The following is a 27,606-nucleotide window of genomic DNA, read 5'->3' on the forward strand; positions in this document are numbered from 1 at the left end:
GTTATGATCCTGAGAGAGAGGAATGCACGATAACCCTGCCCACCTTTTGTTACTCGCTGTGTTTACGTGAACTGGAGGAAAAAGCAAAGTCCGAGTTGGTTTGAACTCGGAAGGGAGGCCACCAGGAAAGCCCGGAACTGTAGCCGTAGCTGGGGAAATCAAGTCCCAAATACTTCTGTGCTGTTTCTTGGAGTAGAGTAGAGCTGCCTCAACTTTACATGTGAAGAAAATTAGGTTTTTATGCGCGCTTTTTCCTTACAACATCCCTGTGCCAATGTCCTTTGGAATGCGTTACTCCAAACGCTCTCGTGAGGTCCATGCGGCGCTTCCTTTAATCACCACAGCCAAGACAAATCAGGTCGCCACCCTTTGGTGGCCCTCTCGCCTTTTGTTCGCCTTGCAGACTCACCACGATCTCTCCGTCACGCCTCAAAGTCTGAGCCTCTTGCCGTGGGTATGCATTTTAACCGGCTTTTAATGTACTGGCTTTCAGTCGACAAAAGAAAGGAGGCCCTGAGAGTTAACTAATCTCTCTCGCTCTGCTTTGTCAAGCAATTCGGTTGCATACAAAGCCATGCGCTCCTTGGGGGCATTCATGCCTTGGCGAGCCAAGAGCTGCCCGGCCCGATTTCGAAGTTACCATTACGTGAAGCACTTCCGCCCGGTTATCGAGACCTTGCCAGGCCCAGGAAGGCCGCGTGATCTTCGGCTATTGATGCCTAGGGAGTCGGGCGGGATTTCTTGGTTCATTATTGCCGAGGTCACCCGTCAGAAGTTAGCCTTTAACTCTGACACTCCTCTTTACCATTTTTGGATCTATTTAATCCTGAGTCTCTGGCATAGAGAATCTGCCGTGGTGGGTGAGTGGTAGGAAGCTTCTATTTATTTTATCGCAGGCGCTTGTATCTTGTCTTCAGAAATGCTCCTCTTTATTGCACCTGAACGCAGGCAGTGATGCGTCTCAGTGGCTTCCTGCTCCTCTGTTTCTTTCCACAGTCCAGTCTTGCGCATATAATTGGTCATGGAATTACGTGCATTCAGTGTGGTGATTACCTTTTAGTTTGTTGCAACAAAAATAAATGCTTTAACACTTCTTTGCCAACAAATACTGGTTAGGTTTTTAAGGCGCCGCAAGACTCTTTGCGGAGTTTCGCGGGGCTTAGTTCCCAGATCTGGTAGTTTGCAGAACTAGCTGCATCTGGCTGTGGCGATTTATATAAATCAGTTCGTTATTTTGTGAAATATGATCAGTTGAGTGTTAATTTCGAAACTAATGGCTGTTATTTCCCCACGTCGTTGCGTTCCTAAGCTTTATTTCGTCTATTCTTAGGTATACACGATCACTTGGATGTATCTGGGACACGTAAGGACAAACCCAGGTTTAAATAGGTATTGCTTCTCAAATGAGTTGTCCCCCTTCCCTCTTAAGATTTCTTTTCCTTATTTTACTACTATGATCCACAAACCTCTCGACCTCCAATCACAGCGCAATTTCCAGAATGAATAGAATTAAACCTATCATTTCCGCCTTCGTTTCAAGACTAACCTTAAACGATTTATGAATATCGTTTTTACTCAGATTGCTTTGTTTTTTGTCCCCTCGCTCGTCGCGTCCTTCGCCTATTGTTTGGTGTCCTCAAGACAGGACAAAGTTGGGGCTTTGTAAAGTAGATGTAAACACAAGCCCTTTAGGAAAATAGAAGAGAAACAGACTTGATGTCGCTATAAGCCGGAGTGGAGGAAATGTGAATACTTTGTTACGGAAGCAGCTAGTTGTAAGGTGGGTGCAGTCTTAATTGACGGAAACTAGATGGTATTTTCAGGGTGGAGATGTGAATATAGTAGGACCCTAATGGGTCAGGCGTAAACAGCACAGAGCGTGAGAAATTAAAGGATTATTCCCGGGCAGGCTATCCGGGATGTTTACACCGCAGTTGTACTAAAGAAAGCAGAGAACAATGAGGCGCGCCTGCTTCTCTTGTGATCGATGATCGTTCGTGGGGTCCATTCACTGGAGTGAGAGGGCGTGGCGTCTCGTCTCGTTTCACTCAGCGGGACCTCCTTTGCTGTAATCAGTGGGACTATTTAGAGAGGCAAACAATTGTTGTGGGGAAAGAGCCTGGTTTTGAGGCTTATGGAAATCCCTTGGTGAGACTTCAGATAAGGTTAGAGTGCGTTTTTAAACGGTGGGTGACGCCCAAAGAAGCCGTATTATATATCCAATGGAAAGCCCATTCCGATTAGCATCCTGCTTACTATTGTGGCTGGTCAGTTGCGCTTCGGCTTTGAAGAGGATTTGCAGCTGGAAGCTGGCACAAAACGGCACCAATGTGCTCACTGCACGGGAGCGTCCTTCAAATATTTAGACTCCAGGTCCTATCAGTCCCAGTCGATAAAATGGGACTACTAATCCGAAGCATAGGGAGCACCAGGTTGCCAATGGCCGTCCAGTACACAGCTCGGACGAGCAGTTCGCAAAGCAATTGATACAGTTGGCGAGAGAAAGAGACCGATTTCAATTGAGGTTATCCCAAAACTGTATGGCCTGTTGATCAGAAAGCATCATAGTGTCTCCAGGAAATGGGTTTAGCCACGCATTTGCCAGTCGAGCAGGAGGTTGAGGAGAGGCGAGTCCTTTTCCGCCTTTTCTCTGCAGCGAAGTTGCCCGGGTTCGCCCCGCTATCGCTTTTCTCTGCTTTCCAGCAGAACCACCGCTAGGCGGATTCGGGCCTTGCCGCCTTCCTTTTATAGCTCTGGGGATGCAGCCCCTCCTCCAGCAGGAGCTGATTTCCGTAGTACTGTACAGTAGTGGCTACTGCAGACAGAGTCCGCTGGAAAGCAAGAAGGTAAATAGAGCAGCCCCACCCTAGGGAGAGAAGGCGGAGACAGGAAAATGTGTGGTAGGGGGAGAGGCTTGGATTGGTCCCAGATATGGTGCTGTTCGCTTTGCTGTCTGCTAGGGCGGAAGCGCAATTAAAGCCGGAGAAGGCCTGTGTATTAGAATATGTGATGGGCAGAATTTCCGAGCACGGATACAAGGCTCTTTTTTTAAGGCTCCGCTTTCTTTTTAAAGCAAAAGTTAAGTCTGTGAATTGCCTCTTTTTTCTTCCTGCAGAATTTTAGATGAACATTTTGGCTGGTACTGTGATTAATCTGCAGCACGGGAAAGTCTTAATTCATTACTGTGACTGTGTTTATTGGAGGCAGGCTAAACAATATGTCTTATTGTTCAAGTTTCTGTCTGGGTCTAATAAGCAAGCAGGGCCAGAATTTTCTTATGTAATATTTGAGAAGGGAGGTGGTCTTTTTTACTGTGTTGTATTGGGAAAATGTCTGAGGCTATATGTTTCTTGCCCTGGATGCAAAGGATCCACTCCCTTGTTAAGAAGTCTTCCAATTTGAGTACAGAATTACCCAAATCGGTCATTCTCAAAGGACTTTTTGACTAGCAGAGGCTAAAAGGTTTTGGAGTAGCTATGACAGAGGGGGTTATAGAAACTACACTTTACTGTGATTTCAAACCTTCAGCTTCCCGTTCTTTCAAAAATAGTAGGTCAGGATTGACTCCTGAAAGATAAGGTAAAGGTTTCCCTTGACATTAAGTCCAGTCGTGTCCGACTCTAGGGGGTGGTGCTCATCTCCGTTTCAAGGCCGAAGAGCCGGCGTTTGTCCGTAGTCACTTCCGTGGTCATGTGGCCAGCATGACTACACGGAATGCCGTTACCTGCCCACCGAAGCAGTACCTATTAATCTACTCACATTTGCATGTTTTCGAACTGCTAGGTTGGCAGGAGCTGGGACTAGCAACGGGAGCTCACCCCGTCACGCGGATTTGAACTGCCGACCTTCTGATCAGCAAGCTCAGCAGCTCAGTGGTTTAACCCGCAGCGCCACCGCGTCCCACTTCCTGAAAGATAAAGATGAGCTAATATAGGAGGATAACGTTGGCAGCCATGAAGTCCCAATAGCAATCCCCAAAGCAATCCTCCTATATATTCTGAAAACATCCAGGACAAGATACCATGCCAGAGATCTCCTTTTCCTGGAAGACTGAACAGTTGTAGGGTGGTGGTTACATACGGAGAACCCCTCTCCTGTGTCTCTAATCCACTACCAGGTACAAACATTGAAACTCAACGATTGCCAAGATGAAAGCTATTTTTCCTGCTGTTTAATAGTGAAGCTTGTGCAGTGCTGTGTACTTGGGTGAATAAAATCAGAAGAAATAAATTCCTCCCTTTTCAGCCATCCAGACTTCTTCTATATATTTCAGATTGCATTCAAATGCAAAAACAGTATTGCACAATCTGAGGGCAAACTGATGGCCCTGTAGTTGGGGCAGCACTGCCTTAGATGTTTCACTGGTCTTTCCATGACTAGCTTATCCAACTGCCATTGCCACATCTCCCTTTGCCCACGACTACTACTCTCATACAGTATTGTACATTGTTATGTTTTTTTATCACTCTTATGTTAACTTGTACCTTTGTCATGATGTCCTAGGCTATGGAAAAAATTCTCAAAAGCCTCATGGTCATCCAGCAAATTGAGCACCTGCTTCTATTTGCATGAAATTGAATCAAAGTCAAACTGACAAATTCTTGACTTTATAGAAGTCAGTATATTCAAGATAGAAAATAATGTTTATAAAAGCCTTTTCCATTAATAACATTTGCCAGCAACAAATAAGTAGAAGTAAATAAGAAAGTAAAAGCTTTCCCAAGATTGAAATTAGCATGTTTTCATAAAATAGGTCATTGAATTGTTCCAGAAGGAAGCTGCTTTAGTATGGGCCAAATTTGTAAAAGGTCTCATTTAAACGGTGGCTTTAAATGGGTTTAAAATAAAAATAATTATATATCTGGTCCAAATGTTCATGTTTAACTGCTGTAGATTTCTCAAATGTCACAGCAACATTTCTCAATACATGTAATGATTTCAGAAATACAAAGGCTAATTAATAATGACTCCATTGATAGAAATACTGGATAGCAAGTCTAGTTAATGCAGAGTGCCACGCTCTTCTTGCTTCTTAAAAGAGATTATTGATAGTAAGCCTGTAAAGTTGGGAGTTATTGTTGTTGCAGATTTGTATAGCTAGTCACCAAAAATCCTAGTCTGAGGCATCTTTAAAAAAAAAAAACCCTTACAAAACAGCTAAATCAGCTCCTCAGATATTGGGTAGCTTAACCAATTATCCAGAAAGGTAACAGTGTAAATGCAAATAGAGAATATCTTGGGGCAATCAAATCAAGCAGGGACTAAAGCCTACTTGGAGCAATATTCTGCGGCAGTGAAAATAGCAAAGAACATCTATTTTAGACCTCTACCGTGTCTATATAGACTAGACCATCACTGCTTTTCTGTACCATGCAGCTTTTCTGCACTAGAATGATGAGAGGGGAGACTCTTAGTAGTTGGGGATTTGTTCTGGGCAACTTAGTGTTCTTTCCAGATAAAAGCAAATTCACTCAACCTGGAGTTCATTGTTGTTGTTACTTCCTGTTCAGTCTGCCTTACAGAGGGGGACTGCACTCATTTTATTCCTACAAGAACACTCTGAGATATGTTGGGCCAAGAGATTGATTGGTCCCAAATTCTGTGAACTGTGTAGTTGAGTGATTTTAATTTGAATCCCTTGTGTCCTAGTTCAGCACTTTAAATACAACACTACACTGGCTCCTTATGTTCCCTTGGAACAGAATATGATGGTGTAACCATGACAACTGGTTTTGCAGTTCTAAATTCTTTTCAGTTTTTGGATCTCAAGGATACAGAGAGTGTATCTGAAGAAGTGAGGGCCAACCTCTGTTTGCTCAACTCTTGCCTTTCCTGGCTGATTAAAATGTTCAGAAAGAACTGGCTCCATGCTTAGACAGGTAATTAATGCTTCTTTGAAGGTATGTGTCTTCCTGATTAAAAGAGGCAGTGATAAGTTTGTCATCAAGAAAATGTTTCTTCAACCTGGAAGAGCTGAGCAACTATCAACCACTTTCTGTATCATCTATGGATAAGGATCAAGAAACTGGTTCCTTGCAACTCTAAATAGACCTACATTATACTGATTATCCAAACTTACTTTGCTTTTTCAGCCTGATGATGATGATGATGATTAGCTGCCCAACTGAAACTGTTTTGGATACTTTAGTGGATAACCTATGTCACAAACAAGATGGGGACAGTACTACTCCAGCAATTCTGTTGGACCTCTCAGAAGGTTTCTGTAGTGGAATAGCTGAGCATGTAGGGTAGAATGCTGGAGGACTAAAACAGCTCTCCCAGAATACCTTCGGTTCTCCGTAGCCTGCCATGTCTCCTATTTTAACTTAGAGGCTTGGTGGCTCCTAATGCCATCACATGTCTTCCAGGAGTGCTTTGCTTGAGGTCCTTCTTTTAATCCTAGTTTATGAGAGAGATGTGCTGCATTTTTGGAACCAGTATAACCAAAATGGGAAATATGAAATATTTCTATGCAACCTTGTGGGTTCATAGCATAAAGACATGTGACTTCAACCCTTCTTTCCCAGTGTCATCAGATGTAAACAAAATCAGATTTTATTTAGAAGAAGAAGAAGAAACAAAATATAAGAGCCTTAAAAAGTACAAAATAAAATGCTATGTCTAAGGCTGATGTACATACAATTACTAAGTTTGCATAGAGAGATAACACACAGGAGGTAATGAGGCTTTAGCATAGGCCATGGAACAAAAAGATTAATGAAATTAGTGGCTAGAACCTATCTACCACTTTCTACAGAACCATGTTTTATGAAGCTTCCTTTTATCTTGACTCTGCTTTACTGTACCTGAATTTTCCTTTACCCTCAGAATTCCTTTAATCTGAATTCCTGGGGAATTATATCAGTCTCTTTTCCCCTCACCCTAGTCCATAGCTTCTCTTTTATTTCTGCCTGGTTCTTAAAAGGACAGATGAGATGTTCCTTGTCTCCAGCTATGGAGGGGTATCTCTCTGTGCCTACATGATGGAGAGTATCCTTACCTCATAAATATCTGCATTTTAACTGTATAGTCTGCCTGAAGGAATGTTTATGGGAATCTCTTCAGTTCTGCCAACTGGGGAGGGAACTACATTCATAACAGTTTTATGATGTTTCTGGACCACCTGGCAAGGCTAGGCCTTGAGGGCTCTATTTTATTCAGTCTTTTCTGTTTGGACTGTGTCCAGAAAGTGGTGCTGAGGGACTCTTTTAACACCTAGGCTGTTGGCCTTGGGTATTCCTAGGGTTACCAGATATTGAACAGGCAAAGGAGGACACAGACAACACTAACTGTTTAACTTCCTTGGCATCCATGACAAAAATTACAGTGAAAAACTGCAAAAAAATAAAAGGTTGTAGGTCCATATGTATTTGAAATTACCTTTTCCAGCATCAGAAATACTGTTTTTTCAATTGCAGGAATGTGCTGGAGCCAGGTAGGAAGCACAACACTTCAGGCTGCTAACTGGAAGCATATCATGCATACATTAAAATACCTGGATTGCTGTCAGTTGTTTTCTAGGCACAATTTAAATATTTTGGCATGTACAGGTCAAAGTGGTTTGGAGCTTGATTATCCAAGGGACCAATTATTTTGATATCCTGTCTGAACATTAAAGTTATCAGAAAAGGCCCTTCTAAAATGCCTTCACTTTTTGAGATCTGTTTCTTGGGCATGTGTTGCTCCCAAACTCTTTCCACTTTTAGGAAGAGTCAAGACCTTCCTCCTTAGTCAAACCTTTTCAATTGAAGTTGTTTAATAGTAATTTGAGTTGTTTTTATCAGATTTAATTGTTTCTTTTATGTTTGTTGCTAATAATACTAAACATGATGCAACAATTATAATACCACGTAGATTTCTTGTCGTGGTGCTGGAGCTTGAGCACCTCAATGATGCCATGAGCTAAATCGTGAAGGGCCACCCAAGACGGGAAGGTCATGACAGGGAGATCAGACTAAATGTGATCCCTGAGGAAGGTAATGGCAACCCACCCCAGTATTCTTGCCATGAAAACTAAATGGATCAGTACAACCAGAGATATGTCGGTATACCATCGGAAGATGAGACCCCCAGGTCGGAAGATGGTCAAAATGCTACTGGGGAGGAACAGAGGATAAGTTCAACTAGCCCCAGACGTGATGACGCAGCTAGCTCAAAGCCAAACGGTGGCTAGCAGCTGACGGTGCTGGTGGTGAACGGCAAATCCGATGTTCTAAGGATCAACACACCATTGGAACCTGGAATGTAAGATCTATGAGCCAGGGCAAATGGGATGTGGTTATTGGTGAGATGTCAAGATTAAAGATAGACATTTTGGGCGTCATTGAACTGAAATGGACTGGAATGGGCCACTTCACATCAAATGACCACCAGATCTACTACTGTGGACAAGAGGACCACAGAAGAAATGGAGTAGCCTTCATAATTAATAGTAAAGTGGCTAAAGCAGTGCTTGGATACAATCCAAAAAATGATAGAATGATCTCAACTTGAATTCAGGGCAAGCCATCTAACATCACAGTGATCCAAATATACACCCCAACCACAGATGCTGAAGAAGCTGAAGTAGAGCAGTTCTATGAGGATCTGCAGCACCTGCTGGACAACACGCCTAAAAGAGATGTTATTTTCATCACAGGAGACTGGAATGCTAAGGTGGGCAGTCAAATGACACCTGGAATTACAGGCAAGCATGGCCTGGGAGAACAAAATGAAGCAGGACATAGGCTGATAGAATTTTGCCAAGACAATTCACTCTGCATAACAAACACTCTCTTCCAACAACCTAAGAGACGGCTTTATACATGGACTTCACCAGATGGGCAACACCAAAATCAGATTGACTACATCCTTTGCAGCCAAAGGTGGCGGACATCTATATAGTCGGTAAAAACAAGACCTGGAGCTGACTGTAGTTCAGATCACGAACTTCTTATTGCACAATTTAGGATCAGCCTAAAGAGATTAGGGAAGACCCACAGATCAGCTAGATATGAGCTCACTAATATTCCTAAGGAATATGCAGTGGAGGTGAAGAATAGATTTAAGGGACTGGACTTAGTAGATAGGGTCCCGGAAGAACTATGGACAGAAGTTCGCAACATTGTTCAGGAGGCGGCAACAAAATACATCCCAAAGAAAGAGAAAACCAAGAAGATAAAATGGCTGTCTGCTGAGACACGAGAAGTAGCCCAAGAAAGAAGGAAAGCAAAAGGCAAGAGTGATAGGGGGAGATATGCCCAATTAAATGCAAAATTCCAGAGGTTAGCCAGAAAAGATAAGGAATTATTTTTAAACAAGCAATGCGCAGAAGTGGAAGAAGACAATAGAATAGGAAGGACAGGAGGCCTCTTCCAGAAAATTAGAAACATCGGAGGTAAATTCCAGGCAAAAATGGGCATGATCAAAAACAAAGATGGCAAGGACCTAACAGAAGAAGAAGAGATCAAGAAAAGGTGGCAAGAATATACAGAAGGCCTGTATAGGAAGGATAACAATATTGGGGATAGCTTTGACGGTGTGGTCAGTGAGCTAGAGCCAGACATCCTGAAGAGTGAGGTTGAATGGGCCTTAAGAAGCATTGCTAACAACAACGCAGCAGGAGACAACGCCATCCCAGTTGAACTGTTCAAAATCTTGCAAGATGATGCTGTCAAGGTAATGCATGCTATATGCCAGCAAATGTGGAAAACACAAGAATGGCCATCAGATTGGAAAAAATCAACTTATATCCCCATACCAAAAAAGGGGAACACTAAAGAACGTTCAAACTATCGAGCAGTGGCACTCATTTCACATGCCAGTAAGGTAATGCTCAAGATCCTGCAAGGTAGACTTCAGCAATTCATGGAGCGAGAATTGCCCAATGTACAAGCTGGGTTTAGAAAAGGCAGAGGAACTAGGGACCAAATTGCCAATATCCACTGGATAATGGAAAAAGCCAGGGAGTTTCAGAAAAACATCTATTTCTGTTTTATTGACTATTCTAAAGCCTTTGACTGTGTGGATCATAACAAATTGTGGCAAGTTCTTAGTGGTATGGGGATACCAAGTCATCTTGTATGCCTCCTGAAGAATCTGTATAACGACCAAGTAGCAACAGTAAGAACAGACCACAGAACAACGGACTGATTTAAGATTGGGAAAGGAGTATGGCAGGGCTGTATACTCTCACCCTACCTATTCAACTTGTACGCAGAACACATCATGCGACATGCTGGGCTTGAGGAATCCAAGGCTGGAGTTAAAATCTCTAGAAGAAACATTAACCATCTCAGATATGCAGATGATACCACTTTGATGGCTGAAAGCGAAGAGGAACTGAGGAGTCTTATGATGAAGGTGTCAGGCTCTGCCTGAGACCCAATAAAAACACAGACGCTAGAGTAGACTTAGGTTCTGGTTTTATTTGGGAATAGAATGCATGCCCTTAGAAAGCTGAGAGTGAGGGGAGCGTGGCAGAATGGGATTTAAATAGCCCGCGCCAGTCAGCACTCCACCCCACCTTACCCCAGGTGCGCCCCATGAGTCCCAACAGTTCGTCCTTGCCAGGTGAGAGGTCGTCCAGCCCCCTGCGCCCCAGGCATCGCCTCGATCGCCTTCCTGTGTGGTGATGATCCATTGCCGGGCGATCAGGCTTCTAATTCCTCGAAAGCCCAAGCGTGCCCTTCTGAACCTCGCCTGTTCCGTTGTTATTCAATTTCATGTCAGTTTCCTTTTATTGTTGCTTCCTGGGCTGCTGGACTCGGTCATTACATAGTTTCCTTAAACCCCTTACTTCTTTTTGTGTTTTTCTATTGCCCTTGCCTTATCAGCCCAGGACCCATATCCCTGTATTGTCATGCGAGCCGTTGCGATGTCGCAAACATCGCCACGGTGATCATGAAATACTGCCCCCCTTGAGAAAATCAAGCCAAGGGTTTGGAGGGATATGCGGTGTGGAAGTTGCAGATTAGCTCAGGAGCTTGGATGTCTCAGGCAGCGACCCACTCAGGGTGTGGAAAGTGTTTCCATTTTACCAGGTATTGGAGGGAGCCCCGCAGTTTGCGGGAGTCGAGTACCTCCTTGACCTCGAAATGTTGCTGTCCGTCTATCATAACTGGTGGGGGGGGAGTGCGTTGGTGCCACCGGGGGGAGTCACTTGCCGGCTTGAATAAGCTGCAGTGGAACACCGGGTGCAGCCGCTTTAAATTATGGGGCAGGTCCAAGCGCACCGTGACTGGGTTCACGATTTGTGTCACCTGGAATGGCCCAATAAATTTGGGGGCCAGTTTCTTAGATGGTTGCGGTGATTTAATGAATTTGGTGGATAGGTAAACCAGGTCCCCTACCCGAAAAGTTGGTTGTTGGCGCCGGTGTTTATCCGCCTGCAGTTTGTATGTGGCTTGTGCCTCCTTAAGCGCGTCCTTGATGACGGGCCAGGAGTCTGCGAGTTTTGAACCCTAGTTGCAGGCGGCCACTGCTGGGGATGGGGGCTGAGAGAGCTCTGGGATGGGGACGAATTCCCGACCCGGCACCACCCCAAAGGGGGTTTGTCCCATGCTTTGATGTATCGCGTTATTGTATGCGACCTCTGCAAACGGGAGTAAGTCCACCCAGTCATCCTGGTGGTAATTTATATAGGAGCGGAGGAATTGTTCCAGTGTGGCATTAAGGATCTCTGTAGATCCGTCCATCTGGGGATGCCAGAAGGTTGACAGGGCTTGCTGGGTACCTATTTCAAAAAAGCCCGCCAAAACCTCAAGGTAAATTGTGTGCCCCTGTCGGTCACCAAGCGGAGGGGCAGCCGTGGAGGTGGTACACGTGTACCAGGAAGAGTTTCGCCAGCTGTTGTGCTGACAGGATCGAGGCACGGGATAAAATGGGCTTGTTTTGAGAAGTAGTCTTTGACTACCCAGATGACCATTTTCATTTGGCTGGGCAGTAGATCCACGATGAAATCCATCGAGATTTCATCCCAAGGGCATGAAGGTTCAGCCACGGACTGCAGCAGCCCCTGGGGTTTACCAGCCAGTCGCTTGGCCATCGCACACACAGGGCAGGACGCCACATACGTTTTGACGTCCTTCCTCAGCGAGGGCCACCAAAATTGGCGTCGAGTTAGGTGAAGGGATTTTAGGAACCCAAAGTGACCAGCCTGTTTGCTATCATGCGACCTGCTGAGGATAGTCGGTCTTTGTGAGTCAGGGACATATAACCTTCCCTCCACCCAGGCGAAGTCCTGTTCCATAGTCACTTTGTTAGGGTTGGCGAGGAGCCAGGGGTCAGATTTTAATGCTGTTAGAAAATCTGTACATAACCCACCTGGCATCTGTGGTTGCCTGCGGCTCGGGGCGGACTGTGCCGGAGTCGTTTGCAAGGGGAGGGAAGGCTGTCCCTGAGCGCGGCTCCGGGTGACAGCTGCTAAACCCAATTGGTAGTGAGAAAGCACAGTCCCTACGACGTCGGAGATAGGCTCCACGTCCTGGGGTAGTCGGGAGAGTGCATCTGCCAGGAAATTCTTTTTTCCTGGGATGAACTTCAGCTGGAATTTGAACCGGCTGAAAAACTGAGCCCAGCGTATCTGCTTGGGACTGAGTCGCCGGGGCATATGGAGCGCCTCGAGGTTGCGGTGGTCTGTCCAGACCTCAAAAGGGCAAGTCGCCCCTTCCAAAAGGTGACGCCAAGCCTCCAGTGCTGCTTTAACCGCAAATGCCTCTTTCTCCCACACGTGCCAGTGCCTCTCTGTCTCAGAAAATTTCCGGGAGAGATAGGCGCAGGGCTTCAGGATTCCGGCGGAATCCTTTTGCAGTAGGATAGCCCCAATTGAAAAGTCGGAGGCGTCAGCCTGCATGACAAAAGGCTGTTCGGGGTCGGGGTGGGACAGGATTGGCTGCACTGTGAACAGCGCTTTCAGCCTGTCGAAAGCGGTTTGACGGTTGGGAGTCCAATTAAGTACGGCCCCTGGGTTTTTGACCTTGCGCGTCTCCCCGAACCCTTTGGTCTTCAATAAATTGGTCAAGGGCAGGGCAATTTCAGTGAACCCTTTTGCGAAGGACCTATAGACATTCGCGAACCCAAGGAAACTTTGAAGCTGGCGCCAGGTGCGTGGGCGCTCCCAGCTCAAAACAGCCTGAACCTTCACAAGGTCCATTTCTGTGCCCTTGTCTGAGATTCTGTACCCTAAGTAATCCAAGCGCGACTTGTGAAATTCGCACTTGGAGAGCTTAGCGTAGAGTTTGGCTTTCCGGAGCTTAGTGAGAACTTGTCTCACTAATCTCTCGTGTTCCCTCTGAGTCTTAGAGTAGATTAGGACATCGTCTAGGTAAACTAAGACTCCTTTGAACAGATGTTCATGCAGCACCTTGTTGATTAGTTGCATGAAGACCCCCGGGGCCCCCGCAAGGCCAAAAGGCAGTACCTTGTACTGGAAGGAGCCCAAGGGACAGTTGAACACTGTTTTCCACTCGTCCCCCTCCCTGATGCGAATTCGGTAGTACGCCTCGCGGAGGTCGAGTTTGGAAAACACCTGTCCTGACTCCCAGGAAACACTCTGAGACAGGGAACTGGTCTCTAATGTTTTATTGCTAATACATAACAGTAATCCTAACAAACTGAACAAACGTGGGAAAACCCAGCCATATAAACCCCGCAGGTTAAGGCGGTCCCAATCTGTGCCTCTTGGAATGGCTCACCAATTCCTCAGTGCTACACATGCGCTTTAACAGTCTGGAAGGGAGCCCCCTGCTCGCCATCCTTACTCATGACAACACCCTTCCCTTTGACAAGTGTGCCAGCATATCTTTTACGAGGGGGAGGGGGTATTTGTTTGACAGGGAGGTGGAATTTAACCCGCGGTAATCTGTGCATAGTCTTAGAGTGCCGTCCTTCTTCTCCCGGAATAGGACGGGCGTTCCAACCGGTGAGTTTGCTGGTTCGATGAAGCCCCTAGCGAGGTTTTTGTCTAAAAAGTCGATTCCCTCTGAGTCATGGGGTAAATCTTGGGCTTGGGTAGTGGGACGTTCGGGAGCAGTTCAACTGCACAGTCCGTCTTGCGATGGGGGGGTAATTGGTCTGCCTCCTCCTCCCCGAAGATGTCGGCGAAGTCCAAGTATTGCTCCGGCAGTTCTTCCGGGGGGGGGGAGTGTGGGCTTGGTGGTTGACGATCTCAGCCCTCCCCACAGTCAAATTGGAGGATTTCTCCCTTGCTGGTGCCTGGTAGAACCCGTCCTCGAATGTTATTGAACGGGTCCTCCAATTAATGTAGGGGTTGTGGCGGGTTAGCCAGGGGATCCCCAACACCACTATGGGCTTGCCTACCGGGGTGACCACGAAGTCTATGGTCTCCTTGTGGGTGCCCATTTTCAGGGTGACCTTCCTTGTACCCTGGGTGGCTGCCCCCCCCTGCCGTGGAGCCATTGAGTTGCTGAAAGATCAGCGGCTTTGGGAGGGGGAAGCAGGGTAGGTTTAATGCGGCGGCAATGTCCGGGTGGATCAGGTTTCTGGAGCACCCAGAGTCCACCAAAGCTCCGACCGCGATGGCTTTGGGGCCGTAGGTCAGTTTGATTTCCCCTGCCAGGATGGGACAATCCCCACTCACCCTGGGGGTGTCACACCCATTCTTCACCACCTGCCCGGCGGCGCTGCTTAGGGCAGGTGGAAGGCGTTTCCCGCTGGCTGCTCCTGGGCGTCCAACACATCCCCCACGAGGTAGGCATCCTCTTCCTCGTCCGGGGTCGCTAGCACTCCTGTCAGCCGTCTGGGAGGGTTGGGTGGCTTGTGCGGCGCCTTCTGCGTTGGTCTGGGCGGGCAATCTGTCGTTCTGGCCTTGAGGCATTCAGCTGCCCGGTGGCCCGTCTTCCCACACCTGACACATTGCCCGCGGGGAAACCGACGTTGTCGCTCCGCGTCCCATGTTGAGCCCGACTGTGGAATTGGCCCTTTCCCGCTGGGAGGGGGTCTGTCTTTCTCAGTCTCTAGCATGAAGGTGTACTGGGTGTGCTCAGCCTTCCCGGCAAGACAGATCCACTCGTGCAGGGAGTCTGGATCGTCTCTGTATAGTGCCCATTGCAATACCTCACAGTTGAGGCTATCCTTGAACATGTCGATCAAGGTGGCCTTGGACCATTCCGGGATTTTCCCCACTAGAACCTTAAATTCAAGGGCGTAGTCCGCCACTGCTTTTGTCCTTGGCGAAGTTCTTTAAGGGTACTCTTGGCCCTTTCCTTTGCCAGGGGGTCTTCGAAGTACTGCTTTAGAGCGGCTAGGAAGGTATGGAAGGTAGCCAGGGCTGGGGCTCTGGACTCTGACATCTGGACATACCAGTCCGCAGCCCTGCCCTTGAGTTTTGTGGCTACCGCCGAGATTTTGGCCCCTTCCGTTGCAAAGCAATGTCCATATTGCATCATGTAGTTCGTGGTGTTCGTCACGAAGAAGGACAGGTTCATGGGGTCTCCGTCAAATTTCACGGGGAAGTCCTTGGCAAACCCCCCATGTTGCGAGACCCCCACCTGTGGGTGGCTAGGGATGACCCCCACCAGAATGGGACCACGGGGCCCTGAGAAAGAGTCCCGGGCTTGGCCCCTTCCTCTCGGGGTTGTCGATAGGGTGGGTGGGGTGCCACGATCCCCCCCTACCCCCTGTGCAGTAGCAGTCTTTGTGAGCTCGCTCATCACCGATGCCATGAACTGGAGCATGTGTTCCAGGGCTTGTACCTTGGACTCCAGGGCTCTGAACCTGTCGGGTGTGACAGGGTCGTCCATCCTCGGTGCTGCCGGTTGCTGCCCGATTGGCAGTCCTGCGACTTCCCTCTCGGGCATTTGAGGGTAGTGGAGTCTCCAGGTGGTGTAGGATGCCCCCGGCCAGGGTCCCGTTACGCCGTCCCAAGTGAAGAGTTGTTGGCTCCCGATTTCCTCTTCCATCGGGGCTCTCCACTCCGGGCTGGAGCTCCAGGTTTGGAACTGGGGTGCGGTGTGGGCAGGGAGGGAGCCCGTGTCCCCCCTCGGGTGCGCCGACTCCAGAAGCTGTCTGGTCGTCTCTCCCACGTGTGTTGCGTCTTTCGCACCTCCGGTCTGAAGCGCCGACTCCATGGCCGTCCCCAGTTCCGTCATCGCCGGTGTTCTCTCCCACAGAAAAAACCGGCGAGGTTCGTTTTAAATGACTCTCAGCTTTGTGTCAGGCTCTGCCTGAGACCCAATAAAAACACAGATGCTAGAGTAGACTTAGGTTCTGGTTTTATTTGGGAATAGAATGCATGCCCTTAGAAAGCTGAGAGTGAGGGGAGCGCGCCGGAACGGGATTTAAATAGCCCGCGCCGGTCAGCGCTCCACCCCACCTTACCCCAGGTGCACCCCATGAGTCCCAACAGTTCGTCCTTGCCAGGTGAGAGGTCGTCCAGCCCTCTGCGCCCCGGGCATTGCCTCGATCGCCTTCCTGGGCGGTGATGATCCATTGCCAGGCAATTAGGCTTCTAATTCCTCGAAAGCCCGGGCACGCCCTTCCAAACCTCGCCTGTTCAGTTGTTATTCAATTTCATGTCAGTTTCCTTTTATTGTTGCTTCCTGGGCTGCCGGACTCGGTCGTTACATAGTTTCCTTAAACCCCTTACTTCTTTTTGTGTTTTTCTATTGCCCTTGCCTTATCAGCTCAGGACCCATATCCCTGTATTGTCATGAGAGCCATTGCAATGTCACAAACATTGCCACCGCAATCATGACAGAAGGTGAAAGAAGAAAGTGCAAAAGCTGGCTTGCAGCTAAACCTCAAAAAAAGCAAGATTATGGCAACCAGCTTGATTGATAACTGGCAAATAGAGGGAGAAAATGTAGAAGCAGTGAAAGACTTTGTATTTCTAGGTGCGAAGATTACTGCAGATGCTGACTGCAGTCAGGAAATCAGAAGATGCTTAATCCTTGGGGGAAGAGCAATGACCAATCTCGATCAAATAGTTAAGAGCAGAGACATCACACTGACAACAAAGGTCCGCATAGTTAAAGCAGTGGTATTCCCCGTAGTAACACATGGCTGCGAGAGCTGGACCATAAGGAAGGCTGAGAGAAGGAAGATCGATGCTTTGGAACTGTGGTGTTGGAGGAAAATTCTGAGAGTGCCTTGGACTGCAAGAAGATCCAACCAGTCCATCCTCCAGGAAATAAAGCCAGACTGCTCACTTGAGGGAATGGTATTAAAGGCAAAACTGAAATACTTTGGCCACATAATGAGAAGACAGGACAACCTGGAGAAGATGCTGATGCTAGGGAGAGTGGAAGGCAAAAGGAAGAGGGGCCGACCAAGGGCAAGGTGGATGGATGATATTCTAGAAGTGACGGACTCGTCCCTGGGGGAGCTGGGGGTGTTGATGACCGACAGGAAGCTCTGGCGTGGGCTGGTCCATGAAGTCACGAAGAGTCGGAAGTGACTAAATGAATAAACAACAACAGAGTCATGTATGTGAGATGGGCAGCTATATAAATGAATAATAACAACAACTCTCTTGTTTATTCTTATAACCAGTGATTTTCTTCCACAATTGTAATGTGTTAAAAGTTCAGAGTTTCAGTGCTGTCCATTACATCTAATATGCAATAATATTTCATATATGGCAATCCTATGTATGTATGTTTATTCAGAAATCTGGATAGGCTTATTTCTGTCTCTCTTTCTCTAACATAAATATGATATGTATATGAGGGTCTGCTTGTATAGTTTGACTTTTTCCAGTAGAAAACTGAAGTGTATTTAACAACCAGATAGTTAAATATTATGTTTGTAGTTATGTATAAAATCACTAACTTTTTCTCCTTTTTATTTTAGTCTTTCTGTATTCTAATTTTGTAGGAAGAGAATGACTCATTGGTTTCATCGAAACCCTTTAAAGTCTACAGCTCCTGTCCCATTCAATTACTATGGAGTGGCCACAACTCCAGCTGCAGCAAAAATCTGCAAGTAAGTGATTGTAAGAACATATGCAAATATAAGTTAATAAGTGAAAACAATGCACAGCTGAGAAGTATCTGTTTGGTCTTTTTTCCCCTTTAATATAGTGATTTAAGGTTATCAAGAGCACGACTCCTGGAACTTTTTACTGATTTGAGTTGTAATCCAGATATGATGAAAAATGCAACTGATTCCTATTTTTCACTCCTGAAAGGTAAAAAAAAATCAATTATTTGGGGAGAGGGCTGAAGCTTGCTCTGAATGTGCTGCTAAATTTCAGTGACATAATTGCCAAAACTTGACAGTAGAGTTTTCTGCTATTTTGCAGTGTGAAACACATAACAACTAGAGTGTAACCCTAAAAATTCAGTTTTTTAAAAAAAGTAAAATTCCTCACCCACTGGCAAACAGGAAGAAAATAGAATATCCCAAACCAAGCCCATGTCACTGATGTTGCATTGCATACTGCCACAGATACCTTATTTTCAGACATTCACCCTGTATTAAATATAGTCTTGCTTTCCAGAAGGTTGCTTGCCCTTTTGTAGAAGTTTCAAGGCATAGTTGTGTAGAAATAGGACATTATATGGAATATCAGTGGCCCAAAGACTGTTTATGTGGCTGATCAAACATGCTTAACATGTGCAGTAACTAGTGGAAAACCAGTCTATATTTATCTTTCTTAACTTGAATAGCTTTTTTAACCTATCCTTTTCTATAATATGTAAGGTGTAATAGGTTCTAAAGTATATCCAAAGAATTGAGAGCATAAATAAATAAACTATATGAATAAAAAGTAGGATTTCCAGTGTAATCCTATTACTGTTTTGCTGAGCTCAGTGGGATTCCGTTTCAGGTAATTGTGTACAAAATTCAGCATTGGGTTTCAGTCTTACCCTTATTTTTAGGGGAAGAGAGTTCCATTGTTTTCAGCAAACTCCAGAGCAAGTATATGTGTGCGTGTATTGTGTATATACAGTCTGTGTGCACGTGTGTATATACACACACACATACTGTACATTTCGTGGGAAACCAAAAGCTTGACTTTCTTTCTTTCTTTCTTTCTTTCTTTCTTTCTTTCTTTCTTTCTTTCTTTCTTTCTTTCTTTCTTTCTTTCTTTCTTTCTTTCTTTCTTTCTTTCTTATATTTCTTCACTGTCCATCTTATATTCAGGTTACCTGTCTGATACTCTGAGAGTGGGTTACAGAGCAGAAAGCACATTCTCTTAATTCTCAAATTAGATATTTTTCCTTGATTTCGGCAAAGTATGAGTGGTAAACACTTCTGCCACCAATTCTGTTATCACTTTTGTTCTCGTAGGAGGCAACCCCCCACTGCCACTTCACTTCCAATTTGTCTTGATGACTGTTGTTTATTTGTTTAGTCGCTTCTGACTCTTCGTGACTTCATGGACCAGCCCACGCCAGAGCTTCCTGTCGGTCGTCAACACCCCCAGCTCCCCCAGGGACGAGTCCGTCACTTCTAGAATATCATCTATCCATCTTGCCCTTGGTCGGCCCCTCTTCCTTTTGCCTTCCCACCTAGAAATACGAAGTCTTTCACTGCTTCCACATTTTCTCCCTCTATTTGCCAGTCATCAATCAAGCTGGTTGCCATAATCTTGCTTTTTTTGAGGTTTAGCTGCAAGCCAGCTTTTGCACTTTCTTCTTTCACCTTCATCATAAGACTCCTCAGTTCCTCTTCACTTTCAGCCATCAAAGTGGTATCATCTGCATATCTGAGATGGTTAATGTTTCTTCCAGAGATTTTAACTCCAGCCTTGGATTCCTCAAGCCCAGCATGTCGCATGATGTGTTCTGCGTACAAGTTGAATAGGTAGGGTGAGAGTATACAGCCCTGCCATACTCCTTTCCCAATCTTAAATCAGTCCGTTGTTCTGTGGTCTGTTCTTACTGTTGCTACTTGGTCGTTATACAGATTCTTCAGGAGGCATACAAGATGACTTGGTATCCCCATACCACTAAGAACTTGCCACAATTTGTTATGATCCACACAGTCAAAGGCTTTAGAATAGTCAATAAAACAGAAATAGCTGTTTTTCTGAAACTCCCTGGCTTTTTCAATTATCCAGTGGATATTGGCAATTTGGTCCCTAGTTCCTCTGCCTTTTCTAAACCCAGCTTGTACATTGGGCAATTCTCGCTCCATGAATTGCTGAAGTCTACCTTGCAGGATCTTGAGCATTACCTTACTGGCATGTGAAATGAGTGCCACTGTTCAATAGTTTGAACATTCTTTAGTGTTCCCCTTTTTTGGTATGGGGATATAAGTTGATTTTTTCCAATCTGATGGCCATTCTTGTGTTTTCCACATTTGCTGGCATATAGCATGCATTACCTTGACAGCATCATCTTGTAAGATTTTGAACAGTTCAGCTGGGATGCCGTCATCTCCTGCTGCCTTGTTATTAGCAATGCTTCTTAAGGCCCATTCAACCTCACTCTTCAGGAGGTCTGGCTCTAGCTCACTGACCACACTGTCAAAGCTATCCCCAATATTGTTATCCTTCCTATACAGGTCTTCTGTATATTCTTGCCACCTTTTCTTGATCTCTTCTTCTTCTGTTAGGTCCTTGCCATCTTTGTTTTTGATCATGCCCATTTTTGCCTGGAATTTACCTCCAATGTTTCTAATTTTCTGGAAGAGGCCTCTTGTCCTTCCTATTCTATTGTCTTCTTCCACTTCTGCGCATTGCTTGTTTAAAAATAATTCCTTATCTCTTCGGGCTAACCTCTGGAATTTTGCATTTAATTGGGCATATCTCCCCCTATCACTCTTGCCTTTTGCTTTCCTTCTTTCTTGGGCTACTTCTCGTGTCTCAGCAGACAGCCATTTTGTCTTCTTGGTTTTCTCTTTCTTTGGGATGTATTTTGTTGCCGCCTCCTGAACAATGTTGCGAACTTCTGTCCATAGTTCTTCCGGGACCCTATCTACTAAGTCCAGTCCCTTAAATCTATTCTTCACCTCCACTGCATATTCCTTAGGAATATTAGTGAGCTCATATCTAGCTGATCTGTGGGTCTTCCCTAATCTCTTTAGGCTGATCCTAAATTGTGCAATAAGAAGTTCGTGATCTGAACTACAGTCAGCTCCAGGTCTTGTTTTTACCGACTATATAGATGTCCGCCACCTTTGGCTGCAAAGGATGTAGTCAATCTGATTTTGGTGTTGCCCATCTGGTGAAGTCCATGTATAAAGCCGTCTCTTAGGTTGTTGGAAGAGAGTGTTTGTTATGCAGAGTGAATTGTCTTGGCAAAATTCTATCAGCCTATGTCCTGCTTCATTTTGTTCTCCCAGGCCATGCTTGCCTGTAATTCCAGGTGTCATTTGACTGCCCACCTTAGCATTCCAGTCTCCTGTGATGAAAATAACATCTCTTTTAGGCGTGTTGTCCAGCAGGTGCTGCAGATCCTCATAGAACTGCTCTACTTCAGCTTCTTCAGCATCTGTGGTTGGGGTGTATATTTGGATCACTGTGATGTTAGATGGCTTGCCCTGAATTCAAGTTGAGATCATTCTATCATTTTTTGGATTGTATCCAAGCACTGCTTTAGCCACTTTACTCTTAATTATGAAGGCTACTCCATTTCTTCTGTGGTCCTCTTGTCCACAGTAGTAGATCTGGTGGTCATTTGATGTGAAGTGGCCCATTCCAGTCCATTTCAGTTCAATGATGCCCAAAATGTCTATCTTTAATCTTGACATCTCACCAATAACCACATCCCATTTGCCCTGGCTCATAGATCTTACATTCCAGGTTCCAATGGTGTGTTGATCCTTAGAACATCGGATTCGCCGTTCACCACCAGCACCGTCAGCTGCTAGCCACCCTTTCGGCTTTGAGCTAGCTGCGTCATCACGTCTGGGGCTAGTTGAACTTATCCTCTGTTCCTCCCCAGTAGCATTTTGACCATCTTCCGACCTGGGGGTCTCACCTTCCGATGGTATACTGACATATCTCTGGTTGTACTGATCCATTTAGTTTTCATGGCAAGAATACTGGGGTGGGTTGCCATTACCTTCCTCAGGGATCGCATTTAGTCTGACCTCTCTGTCATGACCTTCCCGTCTTGGGTGGCCCTTCACGGTTTCGCTCATGGCATCATTGAGGTGCTCAAGCTCCAGCACCATGACAAGGTAACGATCCTTTGCTGATGGTCTTGATGACTAGAGAACACAAAAGAGAGGGAAGTGTCTCTGATCTGCAGAAAAACTGTAGAAGGTCAGAAAAGGGGGAATACTGCCTGGTGTTTCATTATTTGTCCAAAGTTTTCTACAAATCAGAACAGTCTTTATTAATTCCTCCGGCCATGCAGCAAGCACCAAGCCCAAAGAAGCTTTGAGAGAAGAGAGGAATGCAGGCATTTCTGTGGTTCCTTCTGTTCTTCTCCAAAGCAATGAAAGCAAAGGGAAATACTGCCATTCTTTCATGCCCAACACATGGAGAAAGAACTACAGTCATGCGTTATTTCTCAGAGGCTTCTGTGGGGATGGGCAAAATTCTCTGCTGAATGCAGTGCTGCCAGTCTTTTTCATGAGTAGATGCCAGGCATAATTGTTGGCTGAGTGCAGCTGTATCCATGTAAATACACTGTGGAAGGTAATGAGTGAAGAAGATTGTGGGTTTTTCAGTGATATGTTGCCTTACTGTTTGGGCTTGAGTATTACAGATTATTTGAGAAATTCTCAAGAGTAGCCTGCTACATTTCAACAACCTGAGCACATGGTAGATAAACAAATCAGTTAAATTGAAGGAGCAAAATAGCAAACACTAGTTAGCACTGGTTAACTAAAAAAACCCTCCACATGAGTGCAGCAATTCATATGTCAGTCTCCCCCTCTACCCACACACACTCATTTTTTAAGCCAGCCACAAAATACATGTTTTTTCAGCGTTTCCTGTCTTCTGTTTAGTTAGCAGATAGTTATAACCTTCTAAATGTATTGTAGAAGAAAGAGCTGAGCATGTTCATATGCCCTTGCCTATTATACTTTAAAGCAGTGTTTCTCAATCTCAACGACTTTAAGAAGTGTGGCCTTCAAGTCCCAGAATTCCCCATCCAGCATGCTGGGAGTTGAATTCTAGGAGTTGAAGTCCATATTTCTTAACGTTGCTGAGATTGAGAAACGCTGCTTTAAACAACATCTACAGAGAACTGCTCCTACTTTTTTCAAGGTCTCTTCCTTTGAGAACTTTCCCTATTTCAAGCCCATTGGGTTTATACTGCTACTTTTGATATATTTCTTTCCCCTTTCTTCTTTTTTTAAGCATAGGTTTTAGTTTTTAAAACTATAAATGCAATCTGCCACAAGATATTTCAGTGCCTTGTTCCTGTTCAGGCTACCATGTCATGCCTTCTTTTTAATTCTGCAGCTATCGTACATGCTCAGTTCCCATTAGTCTGTGTGGGAATTTCCTTGAATTCTTTTGTACACGTGCAAATCTTGACTTTCCTTAAATGTGATGATGCTTCCCCCTTGTTTCTTTATTGAATTGATGTATCTGGCCACCTGTCTTGCAAATGCAACTTTGGGTGGCTAACAACCTATTAAAAACAATTTTTTAAAAATAGCAAAATCGTAAAAATCTATAGTGGTTGCCAAGAACAAAGCCAATAAACACTCAACGGTAACAACAGTTCACAGGCTGTCTAACTAACCGACCCCTGTGCTGGAGCACATCCAGGTCTTCAAAAAGGCCAACAGGGTCTAGATAGTGCCATCTTGGCTATGTAAAGATTATCCTTTGGAAAGTAAGTTTGCAGTTAGTATATATAGAGTACATGTCGTATGTTGTAACATATAAGTTGAATCTCTGCCATGTAATGGGGCTTTACCACTGGTCCCCCCTGCCCCTCAGAAGGCATTGGGAGGGCCTCTGGAATGACGTGGGATAATGCAAAGGGGAAGCCCCCTCACATGAGCAGAAGGGCTTTCCATTTGCATCATCTCCTTTTGACTCTTTTTCTTCTGTACTTAGTAAATTGTCTCACCAGCCCATCTGCGCATTTCCTAGAATTCTTTGTCTGGTGTTGCTGTGAAGACGGAATGTCAGTTACTTTGAACTTAAAAGAAATTAGTGAAACCATTTACCTTCATAGTGTAGTATAAAACTGGTCCCCAATCAGCCAAGTGAAAAGGACCTCTGAGGCTAATTTGAATACCAGACATTTTAAACATTAAAAGTGTTATATTAACAGCCACATTATCAGTTGAAAAAGTAAAGATAAATGATTATTTAAAATGCATTTTGATTTGTAGAGGATGTGCTATTTTAATAGTGGCATTATTTTAACAGGCTTTATAGTTGCGCTGGATAGTTCTTCACAGGACAGCAAACTGAGATACATTCAGAATTTTAAATGGACAGACACGTTACAAGGACAAGTACCAAGGTATACCTATAGTATGGTTTTCAAATTGTAAGATAGTTCTTAGTAGTGCAAACACTAAGTAACTTAATGGATTACCAAGCGGATATTATGGAATTTAAAAAAGAAGCTCTTACGTTTCTTTCATGTTTTGAAAGAGCCATCTTACGACAAAATATATTTTATCAATCAGATCAGTTGAAATCTTAGTCTGCAATTAATTTAATTTGCATCATGCTGTTATCTCCATGTGTGGTTTTTGTTATGACTTTCCTTTTCTTTTTTCCATTGTTTAATGGGCTATACAGATACAGATGGGCTGTACAGATTTTCCATTGTCTGATGGGCTATACAGATATACAGCACAAATACAACTGATCAATAAAAATATTGCCAGTATGCAAGGTAGTGGCACGTAGAAGAGATAGATAGATTTTTTAATCTTTATATGATCAGATCTTAATATTGCATCTCCCTGGGATTTGTATAATTAAAAACAAGACCTTGTGTGACAGTATAAGCCTAGATAAATTAATTTTTGTCAAGATGAAATTTATTTTTGCAATGTTGTTATGTTGGATCAAGCAAAGTTTCCACTTCTATGAAAAAAAACCTGTAGTTTCTATTTCAATAGTAGTGCTCAGTTAAATATTTTAAAAGAACAGTGGTAACTTGGTTGACTGCTACTTCTGTATTTTCATTCTGAGGGGAAGAACTGTAAAAACATTATATTCTGGACATTCTTAACCCAGGCTAAAACAAAGCATGAATTATTTCTGCCAAAACAATTCCACTTTTCAAGCTGTTAAGGTTCTATGTAAACATCTGAATGCTTTGGAGGTTTGCTCTCGTGATTTGGGATAGGAAGGTATGGAAAAGAATTAAGCAAGACTCTGAACTCAATGTGACATTTCTGAGAAGATATTTTGAGGCATTGTGCCTTATGTCTAAAAGATAAATGGAGCTATTGCAGTGTTTTGTACTTCAGAAGTGTTATAAACAGTGCAAGAGATTGAGATTTTTTTCCCCTCTTTCCTTAGTGCCCAGCAAGATGCTGTGTTTGAATTAGTTTCTATGGGATTTAATGTGGCCTTGTGGTATACTAAATATGCATCGAGATTAGCTGGGAAAGAAGAGTAAGTATTTTCACTTTAATTAGAATAATGTCAGAAGGTTAAAAACATACCTTAAGCCCATTTGAAATTGGTGGACTTGGTTTTTTCTAAACTGTGCACAGGATTGTAGCCTAAATTGCTATTGAGAGCAAAACCATTTCAGTGCAGTCTTCAACTTTCTTAGTGTCAAACAATATGGGTCCCAGCCTTACACTTAGAAATGTAAACCAAGTTCAGTTGTAATATTGTTCCCTATGTTAATTTTTTTCTGACTCCTTAGAGATAGTATTTTATTTGCTGAGCAAACATGAAATAAGGAGAGGAAACAATAGAAAGGTTAAAAGAACTTGGCTAGCAAGAATATTAAGAAATTTGATGGATGGTGTTTAAAACTCCTGAGGTGCTGCAATACTAATGAACTGCTAATCCTTTAGCATAACAGAAGATGAAGCAAAAGATGTCCATCGAAGTATGAAAATAGCAGCTGGAATTTTCAAACATTTAAAGGTATAACACCTTTTTTTTTTTCAGAAAAGTTGCATTTTCTGTGACTTGAATGCAATGTTAAAATAGCTTTTTTTTTCCAGGCTGACACAGAAGCCTGAAAAGTGGCATTAATGAATAATGGATAGAAATATACAGTGCATGTGTGAATTCTGAAATACTTCTTCTAAATCATTTCTGAAGCATGCTCAACTTATATTCCTCTTAGTGCAATAGCTCATTAGGATCCACGTATCTTTTAGAAAAGGTTATTGAATTTATAGGGTTAAGCTCAGGAAGAACACATGGACTACCTTCTTAGAATTGTTCCACTTCAAAATTTTATGTGGGAGATGCATATGTTTTCCATTATTCCTTGCATAGATAGAAAGCTAAAAATCTTTGTTTCTTAAACAAAATTTCCAATGAAGGAGATTTTTAATGCAAAATACTAGATCCCTTTCTTAAATGACTGATAGATATCTGATAGAATGGTTGCAATTTTTATATTGGTATACTTCATAGTTAATAAGTTTTCATAAATCTTTGGATGCTTCATTTATGTGTGTTTATATTAGTCAATTAAATGCAGCTACTGTTTCCAATACTAAAGTGCATTTTCTTCATTTAGGAAAGCCATATCCCTAAATTGATCACTCCTGTAGAAAAGGGAAGAGATTTAGAAGCTCGAATAATAGATTCCTATATTATCCAATGTCAGGCTGAAGCACAAGAAGGTATTTACACAATGTTACTAACCTTGCATCTGATAAATGTTGGGGGCTTCCTCTCTGAGGATTTTAAAACAATTTGTTCTTCTGGAGAACTGAATGGTAGAACATAGTCTGACATAATGTATTACATTGCCCCTTACTCCATTCAAATGCAGCATCCGTTACTTGCTCACTGAATTATTAATGAAAAGTAGGATGTAATAGATTATCTAACAGGCACCTCATGAATTTCAGAGGGAAGGGAAGAGAATTCCAAAGTGCAAGCCTGCCCACATATAAGCACAACACAACGTTTGTCCCTCTCATCACAGACGGCAAGATTATCTCTGATTATCTTAACAGTCTAACAGGGTCTCTAGCCTTGAAGTGGTCTGTCAGAAATTCTGCTCCAAATTTTCAAATGCCACAAGCATAACGTTGAATTTGGCCCCATAGCAAATTGGCGGCTATACGTTTGCTTTGACAGAGGTGTAACATGTGCATTAGGTGCTCTGCTCAGCAATTCACATTATACAACAGCTGCGGTTTCCCATATAACTGCAAGCAGAGCCCATGTAATGATTGCCCTACTCAAATAAAATGCTCAGACTCCAAATCTAAGTTTAAGGTCTGGTTTTATTTAGAATAAGGTGCAAACAGAGAGAAAGCTGAGAATGAGGAAAGCGCGCCTAAACTCAAACTAAATAGCTCGGTTTCCAACAACGACCCCCCCCCCTTTGCATACAGAACAATCCCACATTCCCAGGTGCTCCTAACGAGCTCTGCTGATCGACGGGCAAAAAGACCTTGACATTTAAGAGATAACCCAAACACATTCCTTCCTGGCACAGCCCTACACATCTCCCCATACAAGGTTTATCAGCAGCACCCTCCCAGCTAGGAACACGCATCAACACTCTGGCATGCGAACCGTTATGATGGAGTGAACATCGCAACGGTGACCATGACAGCCCCACATAGAAAGCAGAA

The 27,606-nt window shown here is 44.2% G+C and overlaps 1 protein-coding gene across 5 annotated transcripts in view; it reads left to right on the forward strand.

Annotated features, from left to right (window-relative positions):
• The first annotated feature begins 743 nt into the window (after positions 1-743).
• The window catches only part of BROX (BRO1 domain and CAAX motif containing), a 34,295-nt gene continuing 7,432 nt past the window's right edge, over positions 744-27,606 (forward strand). Inside the window, exons 1-7 of one of the 5 annotated variants that reach the window (XM_063303951.1) lie at positions 744-867; positions 17,819-17,922; positions 18,021-18,127; positions 24,233-24,329; positions 25,346-25,441; positions 25,855-25,927; positions 26,535-26,640. In XM_063303951.1, coding sequence (XP_063160021.1) covers positions 17,822-17,922; positions 18,021-18,127; positions 24,233-24,329; positions 25,346-25,441; positions 25,855-25,927; positions 26,535-26,640 — 580 coding nt within the window. In that variant the 5' untranslated portion in view covers positions 744-867; positions 17,819-17,821. Of the gene's footprint in view, positions 868-2,811; positions 2,847-17,790; positions 17,923-18,020; positions 18,128-24,232; positions 24,330-25,345; positions 25,442-25,854; positions 25,928-26,534; positions 26,641-27,606 lie in introns of those variants that run through there. The other 4 variants (XM_063303942.1, XM_063303961.1, XM_063303978.1 and 1 more) reach the window with 4 other exon arrangements.

This window comes from Candoia aspera, chromosome 1 (genome assembly GCF_035149785.1).
Source record: "Candoia aspera isolate rCanAsp1 chromosome 1, rCanAsp1.hap2, whole genome shotgun sequence".
Lineage (NCBI taxonomy): Eukaryota > Metazoa > Chordata > Lepidosauria > Squamata > Boidae > Candoia > Candoia aspera.